This window comes from Mustela erminea, chromosome 1, assembly GCF_009829155.1.
Source record: "Mustela erminea isolate mMusErm1 chromosome 1, mMusErm1.Pri, whole genome shotgun sequence".
Classification (NCBI taxonomy): Eukaryota; Metazoa; Chordata; class Mammalia; order Carnivora; family Mustelidae; genus Mustela; species Mustela erminea.
In genome coordinates this window covers 67,456,029-67,470,312 of record NC_045614.1, presented here as the reverse complement: position 1 = coordinate 67,470,312, position 14,284 = coordinate 67,456,029, and the positions used below count along the sequence as shown (strand labels likewise).

Sequence of the window (14,284 nt, the reverse complement as noted above, 5' to 3'; positions counted from 1 at the left end):
AATGTAATAAATACCAGTATGCAATATAATACAAATATTATTCAGCCATAAAAAGGAGGAAATCTTGCCATTTGCAACAACATGGATCTGTTGCGATTTGCAACAACATGGATCTTGCCATTTGCAACAACATAAATCCTATTTATGCTAAGTGAAATAAGTCACATAGAGAAAAACAAATATCCTATGATCTCATATATATGTGGAATTTAAATAAAACACACACACCTGATAGATATAGAGAACAGACTGTGGTTCCCAGGGGTGGGAAGGGGACAAAGTGAATGAAAGGGGTCAAAAGGTACAACACTCCCTCTCCCACTCCTCCTGCCTGTGTTCCCTCTCTCACTGTATCTCTCTCTGTCAAATAAATAAATATTTTTAAAAATAAAAAAAAGAAAATAAATAAGTCACAGGGATGTAAGTACGGCATGATGACTACAGTAATACTGTACAGCATATATTTGAAAGTTGCTAAGAGAGTAGACCTTAAAAGTTCTCTTCAAAAGAAAAAAAATTTTTTTTAAGATTAACTTATTTGTGAGAGAGGGAGAGAGAGAACACAAGCAGGGGGAGAAGCAGGCAGAGGGAGAAGACGTCTCCCTGCCCAGCAAGGAGCCCGATGTGGGACTTGATCCCATGACCCGAGCTGAACGTTCAACAGACTGAGCCACCCAGGTGTCCCAAGATAAAAAAATTTATAACTTATATGGAAATGGATATTAACTGTGCCTACTGTGGTAATCATTTCTCAGTATATACAAATACTGAATTACTATGTTATACATCTGAAACTAACATTGTTTTATGTCAATGATACTTGAATTTAAAAAACCCAGTACTTTACCTCCACAAAGGGCAGCTCCTTCTTTAGGTTAAGGTAGAGATGAGGAGGTAAAGGCAACTAAATCCTTTTAATCTATAGTTGAGCTGGGTTTGAGATTTTTTTTTTAATATTTATTAGATTCAGTTTAAGAATGGCTTAAAAACATTTTAGGGTGAGATAAGAACCTTCAGGAGAAGTCAGGATCTTAGCAGTGGTGAAACTTCACACGTATCTCTGAGCTGTACAACTTAGCTGCTTGCTTTTGAACTCAAGAGATTTTTCCCTATTTTACATTCTTGCTGCCAGCTGGGGAGCTGTCTTTGCTCTGCACTAAGCACCCTTCACTATCTGTAAGATCTGTCTGTTTCTCTCTACCCTGTGCTCTGACTCCACCTTTTGAGAGGTGTTGCCTTGTTCTCAGTGAAAACCTGGATAGTCACAGAGGGCTACTTGTCAGCTCTCCCGCCGTGCCCCGGCCTGTGGTAACCCTACTTTATACTTGGTAAAAGTCCCTAGTGCCTCAGAGAGATTTGTATTAACTCTCCAGCCCTCCCTCTATTCTTTAACAGAGTCCACCCACCTCAGGATCATTCTTAGCTCTCTTTCCCTGACCCCAGCCTCCAGCATACTATATTCTTAAACTCAGTGAAGGCCCCTGGGAAAGGGGTGGCAGGTGGGTGAAGCCTTACTCTGTGGCTGGGGCTCTTATAAAATTCCAAATTGTCACTCCAGCCCAAACACAGGTTTGGCTGGTTTCTCTTCACTGGTCTGTAGAAGATTCTTCTTCCTCCTGCTATCTCACCATAAATGGAAGTATCTATATGTCTCCTTTTTTCCTGGGAAGGCTCATTATGTTCTAGATTTTAATTTATTTAGATGTCTTTGTGTCCTCAATTCTCTGGTGATTTTTTTAGAGAACTACCATTTTCTAGCTTCTTCACCTTTTTCATTATTACAGTGCAAACAACGTCTAACTTTTGCAACTTGCGACATCCTCATAGAAAGTAGCAGTCTTTCTTACCCCTTTCGATGACACAAAACAGACCTGGAGCAGATAAATAACTTGCAAAAGGTTTAAAACTTAAAGAAACAACTGTAATTTAAACTTATATTTCCTGACTCCAAGTCCAGAAGTTCTTTGCATGCACAAAGGAGTTCTTTATACTGCACATCAGGTAGTAAAAAGGCGATTTGTCTGAGTCATTTACCCTTTCAGTATTTCTAGTTTGTAAATTGAAGGGACTGTGCTAGAGAAACTCAAAAGTCTCCTTGAAATCTAGTACTTCAAGATACAATTAAGTCCGTGTTTTTAAAATATATACCATCACAGTTTCTGAAAGACTAATTGTCTTTAGATTTTACATGTCTAATGAGCGTCACAAATTCATCAAGTCCCAAACTAACTCCTGTTTTCTTTATCCATACCCTAAATTTACTCCTCCCCTGGTCTTCATCTTAGTAGATGACAACTCCTTCCTATCCCTCAGGATAAAGTCACGGAAATCATCCTTGACTTTCTTCTCTATTTCACAACAAATCCATCAACTAATCCTATGGATTACTGTAATAAGGTCTATCTAGTGTCCTCTGTTTTTGTCCTTCCTCCCCCTCACTCATACCCCAAATGTATTTTCCACAGAGCAGAGAGAATGGTACTTTTAAAAGTTGTATTATGTCATTCTTCTTAAACCCTGCCAATCGCTTCCCCCTTCCCACAAATGGAAAAGAAAAAGTTCTTCAAATGGCTTATAAATCCTATGTGATTTGGCCTAACTACTTTGATCTTACCTCCTACCATGTATCCCTGTCTTACAACACTCCAGCCATACTGATTTCCTTGAAGTTCCTCCAACACATCTGGGATGATCTCTCCTCAGGACCTTTGCATTTGGTTCCTCTCATAAAATGGCCTATCTCCAGGCATTCCCATGAGATAGACTCTGCTCAAATGTCATCTTATCAGAGAGGCCTTCCATTACACTCTATAAAAAAGCAACTCCTCCTTCCTCTCATCCACTCTCTCATCCTACCCTAAAACTTCCTTTCTCTCTCACTCAGCTTTAGTTTTCTTCAAAGCACTTTCACAACCTTATCTGTAGGGTTATTACGTCTTCCTGCCACCCCAACGTAAGCTCCATGAGGACAGAGCCTTGCCTGCCTGTCTCATTGCTGGACACCCACTGCCTACAACAGTGACTGGTACCCAGTAGCCCACAATAAACATTTGCTGGATAGAAAACCACAGAACAGAAAATTTTAATGGAAAGACAATTATAGGGGCAGCACTGAGAACTCAAAAAGCTGGGCTTGAACCTCAATTCTGACTCCGCAAAAATTTTCCCAACAACTGCCCTCTTCTTTCTTACACCCCTCTCATAGCCATCCCCGTGCTGAAGGTGGTAGTAGTAGAGGTAGAGGTTAGAGGTGAGACACAAAATGTGGCAGGGAAGGCAAAAGTAAAAGTGTAGCCCAACCCACGGCTGGCCATATTTGAGCTTTGGTTGTCTGCCCTCTTAAGGCAGGGGAAGGAGGGTAGCCAAGTAAATCCCACAGGATGTCATTAAACAACATCGTAATAGAGAGTTTGTTGGGGTGCCTGGGTGGCTCAGTCGTTAAAGCATCTGCCTTTGGCTCAGGTCATGATCCCAGGGTCCTGAGATCAAGTGGCAAGCCTGTTTCTCCCTCTCCCACTCCCACTGCTTGTGTTCTCTCTCTCACTCTGTCTCTCTCTGTCAAATAAGTAAATAATCTTAAAAAAAGAGAGAGAGTTTGTCATAAAATGAAAAAGAGCTTGCTGGCTCAGCCAATAAAATACCGAAGACTCTTAATCTTGGCAAAGTACAGTTATGCTACACACTGGGAACAATCTTTAGTTTGGAAAGAAGCCAAAGTATAATGGTTAAGATGCCAGACTTTAGAGACATACTGGCTGACTTCAAATCCAGGCTCTGCCACTCACTATATGGCCTTGGACAAATTATCTCATCAATCTGGGTCTGTTAAATGGGTATAATAATGCTAATCTCAGAGGGATGTGGAATAATGCCAATCTCAGAGGGATGTGGAAGGATTAAATGAGATAAATGTGAAGTGATCAGCCTAAAACTGGACAATGTCAAAGGGCTCTATAAAAAAGTTATTGTTACAGTTCTAAAAATTATGCTTCATCCCCAGCGCAGTGCAGACCAAAGGGAGACCAATATTAGTAATAGAAGGAAAATGTATTCTTTTTATGATCTTTTGACATAGATCTCATTCTATTAGCTCTCTTAACTATACCATGTGACAAGAGACCAAAACTGTCCATATACCTTGGTATATTTTATTGCAAAGCTCCCCCTGCCTTGTACTTCCCAACACCTCTGAGAAGTCCTAACCACAGATAAACACAGAAAGAGAAGTACAGAAATAGCTAGAAAGTCCAAGTAAGCAAGTTAAAATGGGAAGAGCAATGATACAATGTTATACTTCCAAGAAAAAAAAAATCTGCCTTATAAGCTAAAGTATTAGGCAACAGCAAAAATATGACAAAAGGTATCCCAATGTATATTCTGATCCAAAAGAATCAAATTGGTGTCTTTCGGAAACCATTTTAGAATATACAACTGAAATATATGTTAAAATTACTATCAGGAAAAACCTCAGACAATAGAATTTTATTTTTTAAAATATATTCATCCTCCAACTCTAAATGGCTTTATGTAAAACACTGGTCTTTGTGATTCACAAAAAGTATGTGTCAATTCCTGAAAGCAAAGCGAAATGATAGGAGAAACTTTCAATGTTATTACAGCCATGAGTATGAACCCCAATTCAACAATCTGTCTTTATTAATTGCTCTTCATTTCATCTTTGTGAAAAAGGGGAGGGAAAAGTAAGAGGAAAGAAGACTAGGCATGACTACCCTGCTCTGTAGCATCTAGCTTAGGGCCAGGAATAACAAAATACAAGTGTTTGTTAAGTGCTCAAAAATATTAAAATCCAAATAGGAAAACAAATTTCCTAACATATGCCTGTCATATATATTGGGGGAACATAACACTGATGCACTATATACTATAGTATAATCTAGTGTTTACATAAGCAGGTTCTGAAACAATCTGCCTGGATTTGAAATCTCCCTTAATTTATCAGCTGGGTGACTTGGGCAAGTTACTCTTCTGCACCTCGATTTCCTCATCTCTAAAATGGGGAAATGGCATCTTCTTCATAGGGTTGTTGTGATGGTTAAATAAGAAACATGAGGTGCTTAGAAAAATATCTCACTTAGAATGTACATAATAAATGCCAGCTGTCATTAAAGAACAGAAATTAGTGGCTTAGGGCGCCTGGGTGGCTCAGTGGGTTAAGCCGCTGCCTTCGGCTCAGGTCATGATCTCAGGGTCCTGGGATCGAGTCCCGCATCGGGCTCTCTGCTCAGCAGGGGGCCTGCTTCCCTTCCTCTCTATCTGCCTGCCTCTGTCTACTTGTGTTCTCTGTCTGTCAAATAAATAAATAAAATCTTAAAAAAAAAAAGAAAGAAATTAGTGGCTTAATTGAGGAAATTTTCATTGAGAGATAGTTAAGTAGAGTTCCAAATTTATGTGCAAAGTTATTCATATCAACCGCTAAAGTTGTATGCTTAGATTCAAGCATTCAATGAACAGTGATGTTATGATCTTGAATATAGTTCTGGGGATTACATAGGCAGCTTCCTCATTCCCCATCCTATACAACTAATCATTCCCTGCTCTTGTTGGAGCCCAGGCATCAGTTCATCATAAAATCAAATCCCTTCCATGAATGAAATTCTTAATGCTTAAAAACAGACAAAAAGCAAAAAAAATTTGTAAGTTTAGCAAACCAACCACTAGTACACAAGTATAGTAGAATGCTTTTAAAGTAAGTAAAACTCTAAAATGCACAATTGTGAATCAAGGTGGACTGTGGGTCAGGATGGAAGGAGAGAAGAAAAGAAAAATGGGCAACAGGAGGAATAGAAGACTTCAGAGACCTGTGAAATTTTAATTCCAGAATATTCTTCCTTTCTCTTTGCTATAATTGTAAGAGCTTTTCTCACATATAACATATAACATTTTGCAATATGTACAACACTCAGATTTTTGTAAATTCATTTTCCAAAACTCTTGTGAGGCTCCATTAATTTGTCACTTAAAAGCAATTCAGAATTAAAAAGAAACATACTCAAAATAAAGACCACATTTCTGTTATTTGTGGGTAATTTCCCCCCCACTATCAAAAGGCCAAACATCTGGCAGTTGTTTTTTCAGAGCCAATGATAGATACAGACCAGCCACCTTCTCTTCCCAATCATGCCTCCCCCTAGTTACAGAAAAAAGAAAAGAAAAGAAAAGTCTGCCAGGGTTCCAAATGGTAGGTTTCTCTCCAGGCCAAATGACACGTGGGGAGACCCCCCACCTTCTCAGCTTATTAGCACTTTACTGTAGATAAAGAGCAAATCTACACTAGTGATTGTTTAAAAAAAAGTGTTTCTTAAAGCCAGGCATTTCTTTATAATCCGCCCCAAGCCCCTCTCAAATATTCTATATCAAAGGTGTGTCCCCAACGGAGTCCAGCTCCTCTCTTCTTTTACACCCTTTGGAGGCCTCCCGAGAAATCACCCCTTTGGTCAGCAATTCCATGAATCCTGTCTAGTCAAGCCAACACCTCAGCTGAGTCTTCAAGTCAAGTGTTAAAAACGAGCTTAATGGGGGCCAGGTGGTATGCCCACTCGCTCGCAAGTTTTTTGAAAAAGTAGTGATTTAAGACGTTTACAAATATACTAATTACTAATTAAATCCCTTAAGGGGCTGTGCACGAGGAAAACCTCCAGTTTAATAACCCCATTTTTTTGGAAAGGAGGAGGAAAAATCCAAAATTACATATTTAAATTCCTCCACACGCTAAAAATCCTGTCAATGATGAATTTTAAAGAAATCTCTACTATGTGTTGTATTATTTATATATAATTGCGTACAAAAAAGACAGGTAGCACAGAGACTGCAAAATATACAAATATACAAAATATACAAAATAATACAAATATACGGTACATAGATCCCTTCTCAAAAAAAAAACAAAAAAAAAAAAACAAAAAAAAACCACACCCTCTCTGGGTGGCTTCCCAGGCTCGCCGGGACCAAAAAGCGTCACGCTGTCCGGCGGCCCACAGGGGTCCCAGCAGAGGCCCAGATCTTCAACGCAGAGAAGGCTGCGTCGCTGGCGCCCCGGGGCAGGCGGGCGCTCCGGGTCCCCCGGGGCTTCCCCTCCCCCGGGCCCGCCCAGTCCTGTCCTGCCCTGCCCCGCAGTCCCGCAGGCCGCAGCCCGGCCTCTCCGCGACCCCGGCGCAGCCCGCGGGAACCGAGCAGGGGCCGCGCGGGGGTTCGGCCCGGGCGGGGAAGGGCGGGGCGGCCCAACCCAATGGGGCCCCAGACTCACCATGGCCGAAGAGCAGCGAGCGCGCCCACAGCCCGAAGTCACAAGGCGCCGGCAACGCCCGTTGTCCTGGTGACGCCAGCTGGGCGCCCCGCCCCGTTCCCAAGGTGGGCTCGGAGACGGCCATTGGCGGCTGTCGAGCACGTGACGTGCAGGGCGGTGCCGTTTGGACCGCCCCCACACCCCCCTCCGACCCTTGCCTCTGCTCCTGGGCGGGGCCTCTGCATCTGGACCATCATCATCCTGATCACCTTGACATCCCTCACCTGACAGATAACCCCGCCTCAGGCTGCCCAGCTGCAAGAGACCTTTGTGGATTTACCTTATTTAAGAAACAGATTACACAGGTAATACGTGATTATTAAAGACATTTTAAACTAATGATAGCAAGAATTAGAAAGAATAAAACCACACTAAATCCCAGCACAGGTAACTACAGCTTATATCCTAGTTTATCGGCTTCCAGTGAAATGTATATTATAATATATTGTATTCTTTAAAGTGAAAGGAAACCGTCCACACTTTTATAACCTACTTCTTTTTAAAAATTATCTTTGCATGCCAATTCATGGAATAGCATTGTGTGTGTATACTCTAATTTATTAAATCAATTCTCAATTTGTTGGATGTGCTTAATATGGTTGAAGGGAACATTAGATATCCGCAAATCCGGCATATTAAAATCTATGGAGACATGTTCAACAGCCAATCTGACACCTCCCTTTGAATGTCTAACTGGTATCTGAAACTTAATATAGCCCAAATAAGACTGTTGTTGTTGCTCATGTTCAGTTGGCCAGCATATAGTACATCATAAGTTTGCGATGTAGTGTTCAATGATTCATTAGTTGCATATAACACCCAGTGCTTATCATGTGCCCTCCTTAATACCCATCACTGGGTTATCCATTCCCCCACCTTCCTCCCTTCTGTAACCCTCAGTGTTTTCCCCAGAGTCCAGAATTTGTCGTGGTTTCCTCTGATTTCTTCCCATTCAGTTTTCCCTCACTTCCCCTGTGGTCCTTCAAGCTATTCGTTATGTTCCACATATGAGTGAAACCATGTGATAATTGACTTTCTCTGCTTTATTAGTTCACTTAGCACAATCCCCTCCAGTTCCATCCCTGTGGATGCAAATGGTAGGTATTCACACTTTCTGATGGCTGAGTCATCTACCACTGTATATATGAATCCCATCTTCTTTATCCATTCATCTGTTGAAGGGCATCTCAGCTCCTTGATTCAAATGTCATACTCACCCTCCAGTCTTCCTCATCTCAGCAAAAGTTCCCTCTTTCTCCTTGGCTGTTTAGGAAAAAACCCTAGGAATCATCCTTGATTTTCTATTTCCCTCATACCTCATGTTCTGGACTCTATCTTTAAATAAATCCTGAGTCTATCCATTCGTCACGATCTCCACCTCACAGTCACCATCCTCTCTTGCCTAAGTTAGTCTCCGTGCCACCTGTCTTCTCTCCTACAGTCTGCAGCATTTCAGTGGCTTCCCATAGCACTTAGGAAAAAGATCCAAACTCCCCCTGATGGAGATCTTGCCTCCTGCACTAATTTCATCTCCTACCACTCTTCCCTCATCCAATCCACACTAAACATGCTTTATTTCCTGAGGTTCCTCAAACATGTCAGACACTTTCCTACTTAAGAGCCTCAGCAACAACTCCTTTGTTTTTTTTTTTTTAGAATATTCTTCCTCTAGAGCTTCACATTACCCATTTCCTGGTTTGAAACAGGTCACTTATCTCCTCAAATGTCATCTTCACCGAAGCCTTCACTGACCATTCAATCTGAAATATCTCACCCTGGTTACTCTTTCTCATCACAGTCTTTATAACCTCTCTTATATCTGTCCTGTTTTCAAATACCTAATGCCCCTTAAAATTATCTTTCACAATTTTTGGTATATTAATTATAGCCTGTCTCTTCACCCTGGAATGCAAGATGTCTATGTTGTTCCCTCTCTGTGTTCCTCCTGTTTAGAATAGTTTCTGCTTATAGTGGATATTCAATATTGATGATTGATTGAAAGAACAAATATATATTCTCAGACTGGATGGTCAGTTTGAAGATACAAGTAAGAATATGACCTGTCAGGGCACCTGGGTGGCTCAATCATTGGGCGTCTGCCTTTGGCTCAGGTCATTATCCCAGGGTCCTGGGATTGGGGCCCACATCGGGCTCCCTGCTTCACCCTCTCCCACTACCCCTGCTATGTTCCCTTTCTCTATGTGTCTCTATTTGTCAAATAAATAAATAAAATACTTTTTAAAAATAATATGATCTGTCAAAGTAGGGAGTGTGATAGAAGAAAAACTAATTTTATTTTACTTTTATTTAAGATTTTATTTATTTATTTGTCAGAGAGATAGAGAGAGTACAGGCAGGCAGAGTGGCAGGCAGAGGCAGAGGGAGAAGCAGGCTCCCTGCAGAGCAAGGAGCCTGATGTGGGTCTCCATCCCAGGACGTTGGAATCATGACCTGAGCCGAAGGCAGCCGCTTAACTGACTGAGCCACCCAGGCATCCCGAAAAACTGTAATTTTAAATTTTATCTATTATAATATGAAATATACATATAAGTAGTAAAATATAAATGTACAGTTTTTATAAAGTGAACACCTATATAAACACCATCTAGTTCAAGAAATAGAACATTGCCAAAAGCCTTCAAGAGTTCATGTGTCCTTTCCCAATATTAACCCCCATCCAATGACAACTATCTTAATATTTATGAAAAACATTTTCTTGCTCTTCTTTATATAGTTTTTATAGCTCATTAATTTTCATTTCTATAAGGCATTGCATTGAATATATGTACAAGAATATATCCTTTCAACTGTTGAGCATTTGGGTTGCTTGCATCACTTCCTGTTTAGGACTATTATAAAACAATGCAGTTGTGGACATTTTCTCTGGGCCTGTGAGTACTCATTTCTCTAGATGAGGGTTTCTTGGCAATTTTGAAATTCAGGGACAGATAATGTTTTGTTGCAGATGGTGGGGGAACAGGGTGAGAGGGAACTATCCTATGAATTATTGTAGGAGGTTTAGCAGCCTTAGTGGCGTGGCGTCAGTTGTGAAAACAAAAAATGTCTCCAGGCATTTCTGTATGTTACTGGAGAAGCAAAATTACCCCAGTTGAGAATAACTGATCTAGGGTAAGTAACAAGAAATAGAATTCCTGCTTTGTATATCTTTAGATTTACCACATAGTTTTCCAAAGTACTTGCAAGACAAGTGACATGGAATTAGTAGAGTAGAGAGCTCCAAGAATGGGTCCCTTGCAAGAACTGGTCTTCCCAGCAAGAATTCTGCTGGTAGGGGTGCTGGGGTGACTCAGTCAACCAGGCCTCTGCCTTTGGGTCAGGTCATGATCCCGGGGTCCTGGGACTGAGCCCTGCATTAGGCTGTCTGCTCAATGGGGAGTCTGCTTCTCCCTCTCCCTGTACTCCTGCTTGCTCATTCTTGCTCACACATTCTCTCTCTCTCACAAATAAGTAAGTAAATAAAATCTTTTTTTTAAGATATTATTTATTTATTTGACAGACAGAGATCACAAGTAGGCAGAGAGAGAGGAAGGGAAGCAGGCTCCCTGCTGAGCAGAGAGCCCAATGGGGAACTCAATCCCAGGACCCCGGGATCATGACCTGAGCTGAAGGCAGAAGCTTTAACCCACTGAGCCACCCAGGCGCCCCATAAAAACTTTATTTAAAAAAAGAATTCTGCTAGCAAAAACAGACCAAAAAAAGTTTTTTGGAACTTTGGGACCTAATCAAATACCTGTGTCAACCAGCAAGTGCTTAATGAAGAAACAAGCAACTGAATTTTGGTAGAAGACATTATGTTGTTTTTGCTTACCTGCCTAGCATCCTTTATTCCCCAGATCAAAAGCAGCCTTGTGGACAATGGCCCATTCCTCGCACAATATATTGGTGCCAGGAAAAGCAATATGGACCTTATGCTAAAAATTGTGGTCATGCATTTGACCTGACTAGTGGTTTCTTAAAGGACCAGCACAGAGACTGATCTTTATTTTGCCTGCCTCAGATTAGAGTGGCTTTCTGAGTAGCATGTGATGGAAGCATTAAAGACATAGGTTACCCATTGCTGCCTGGGGCAGGTTATGAAGGATGAGGCAAGGAGCAGACAGGCCCAAAAGCCTGGGTATAAGGAAGCTAAGGAGGAAGAGTCTTAGGAGACCCAGAGCAGTGAAGGACTACCATGTACACTGAGGGATCTGGAATGCAATGTGCATTCCCTGGGGGCAGAACATACTCAGAAAAGACCTGGGAGGACCCTGGATTTACACCTTTAACTGATCTTTGGACTCCACTTAAGTAGGTATTGAAGGCTAAGGCAGAGTTGTAGTCAGCTTGAGTTAACATTGAAGAAGTACCCTAGCCCAGAGCCAATATGCAAAGACTAAGGGAGGTTTGTTTTTTGTTTTTTCTTTTTCTTTTTGTCTCCAGACATTTAAGGAAATATATTCTATTGCCTAGCTGACTGCTGGGATGACAGAACGAAGCTTCAGTGAGCACGCAGGATAAGGCTTAAAATCTTTGCAAAAATAGTTTGGAAATGGACAGCGGCAACCTTCAACAATCACCACCAGAAAGCCCTGTGGAAAGGAAGAGATTCTATGGAAATGGCGAGTATATTTGTTATTTAGGACTAGGGGAGGATTAGATGGGGTAGAGAGATGATAATCTGAGGAATATGAGGTTTCTTTGGGGGGTGATGAAATGTTCTAAAACTGTGGTGATATTTGCACACATCCGTGATTATACTAGAAACCATAGAATTGTACAGTTTAGATTGGTGAGATGCATGGTATATGAATTATATCTCAATAAAGATTTTTTTAAAGCTCTGTTGTTGGCTCATACACACTCTTAACTCTAACATATTCTTGGCAATTTATCTTTGTATGAATATGAAATATCTCTCTTGGACCTGAACTTTTCTCTTTGAATCAACTTTACTTTCCCCACCTACTTTACTGTTGTATTATTGACAATTAAACATAATATATATTTAAGATGTACAACGTTCTAATTTGGTACCTATATACACCATGAAGTAGCCATTTCAATCAAGTAAATTAACATATTCATCATCTCACATAGTTACTTTTTTCTTTTCTGTGCGTGCGTGTGTGTGTGTGTGTGTACGTATGATGAGAACACTTAAGATCTTCCCTCTTAGCAAATTTTAAGCATATAGGGGTCCCTTAATGGCTCAGTTGGTTAAGTATCTGCCTTCAGCTCGGATCATGATCCCAGGGTCCTGGGATCAAGCCCTGCATTGGTCACCCTGCTCAGCAGAGAGCCTGCTTCTCCCTCTCCCTCTGCCTGCCTCTCTGCCTACTTGTGCTCTTTCTCTATCTCCCTGTCAAATAAATAAATCAAATTTTTTTAAAAAATTAAAGTATATTTTACTGTGTTAACTATAATCACATTGTTGTACATTAGATCTCCAGAACGTATTCATCTTGCATAACTGAAACTTTGTATCCCTTGACCAATACCTCTCCATTTCTCACTACTCCCTGCCCCTGGTAACCACCATTCTACTCTCTGCCTGTACATGTTTGATTGTTTGTAGATTTCACATGTAAGTGAGATCATACAATATTTGTTTTTCTGGATCTAGTTTTTTTTGATTAGCATAATGCCCTCCAGGTTCATCCATGTTGTCATAAATGTCAGGATTTCCTTCTTTTTCTTTATTTTTACTTTTTAAGATTATTTATTTAGAGAGAGAGAGTCCACACAAGCGCACTATGAATGAGGGGAGGGCAGAGGGACAGAACATCACACAGACTCCATGCTGAGCCCAACATGGGGCTCAATTTCATGAAACTGAGATCAGGATCTGAGCTGAAATCAAGAGTTGGTCAGTCAGCCAACTAAGCCAACCAGGCGCCCCAAGGATTTCCTTCTTTTTAAAGACCAAGTAATGTCCCATTGTGCAAAATATATAGATTTTCCTAGCCTAAAAGTTTATATAAATGCATTTTTACATAGTTGGGCTTTTGCAACTAACTTCTTTAATTTGCCACAACATTTTCAAGATTCATCCAAGTTGTAGCATATATCAGTACTTCATTCCTTTTTATGGCTGAGTAACATTTCACTGACTGAAACATTCATTTCACTGAATGATATAACACTTTGTGCTTATCCATTTCTCTATCAACAGACATTTCAGTTGTTCCCATCTTTTGGGTATTGTGAGTAATACTGCTATGAACATTCATGTACACATTTTTGTAGGGACAAATGTTTTCATTTGCCTTAGGTATATGCCTAGGAGTAAACTGCTGGATCATATGAATCAAACTCTATGTTTAAGCATTTGGGGAACAGTTAAAACATTTTCTAAAGTGGCTCCCCCATTTTACATCCCTAGTAGTGGTGTATGAGGATTGTAATTTCTCCACAGCCATGTCAACACTTCTTATTATGTGACTTTTTGATTCTGGCCATCCATATGAGTATGAAGTGGTATTTCACTATGGTTTCAATTTACATTTTCCTGAAGACTAATGATGTTGAGTATCTTTCCAAAGGGTTTTTGACCATTTTTTATGTCTTCCTTAGAGAAAGGTCTACTTACACCCTTTAATTATTTATAATCAGGATAGCTGTCCTTTTTTTTTTTTTTAAGATTCTATTTATTTATTTGACAGAGAAACACAGTGAAAGAGAGAACACAAGTGGGGAAACTGGGAGAGGGAGACGAAGGCTTCCCACTGAGCAGGGAGCCTAATGTGGGGTGTGATCGCAGGACCACGGGATCATGACCTGAGCCAAAGCCAGGCAGTGAATGACTAAGCCACCCAGGCGCCCAGGATAGCTGTCCTTTTTTCTCTCATTGTGTGTGCTTTTGGGGTCATACTTTAAGAATCTGTTGCCAAATCCAAGGTCATGAAGATTTATCTATAGGTTTTCTTCTAATAGCTTTTAGGTTTTATATTTAGATCTTTGACCTATGTTAATTTTTTACAT

The 14,284-nt window shown here is 40.6% G+C and overlaps 1 protein-coding gene across 6 annotated transcripts in view; it reads right to left on the bottom strand.

The window, feature by feature from the left end:
- The window catches only part of FBXL2 (F-box and leucine rich repeat protein 2), a 151,834-nt gene extending 144,410 nt beyond the window's left edge, over positions 1-7,424 (bottom strand). For 3 of the 6 annotated variants that reach the window (XM_032303064.1, XM_032303197.1, XM_032303268.1), the window contains exon 1: positions 7,265-7,424. In XM_032303064.1, coding sequence (XP_032158955.1) covers positions 7,265-7,267 — 3 coding nt within the window. In that variant the 5' untranslated portion in view covers positions 7,268-7,424. The remainder of the gene's footprint in view (positions 1-7,264) is intronic. The other 3 variants (XM_032303140.1, XM_032303321.1, XM_032303395.1) reach the window with 3 other exon arrangements.
- Between the last annotated feature and the right edge of the window lie 6,860 nt (positions 7,425-14,284).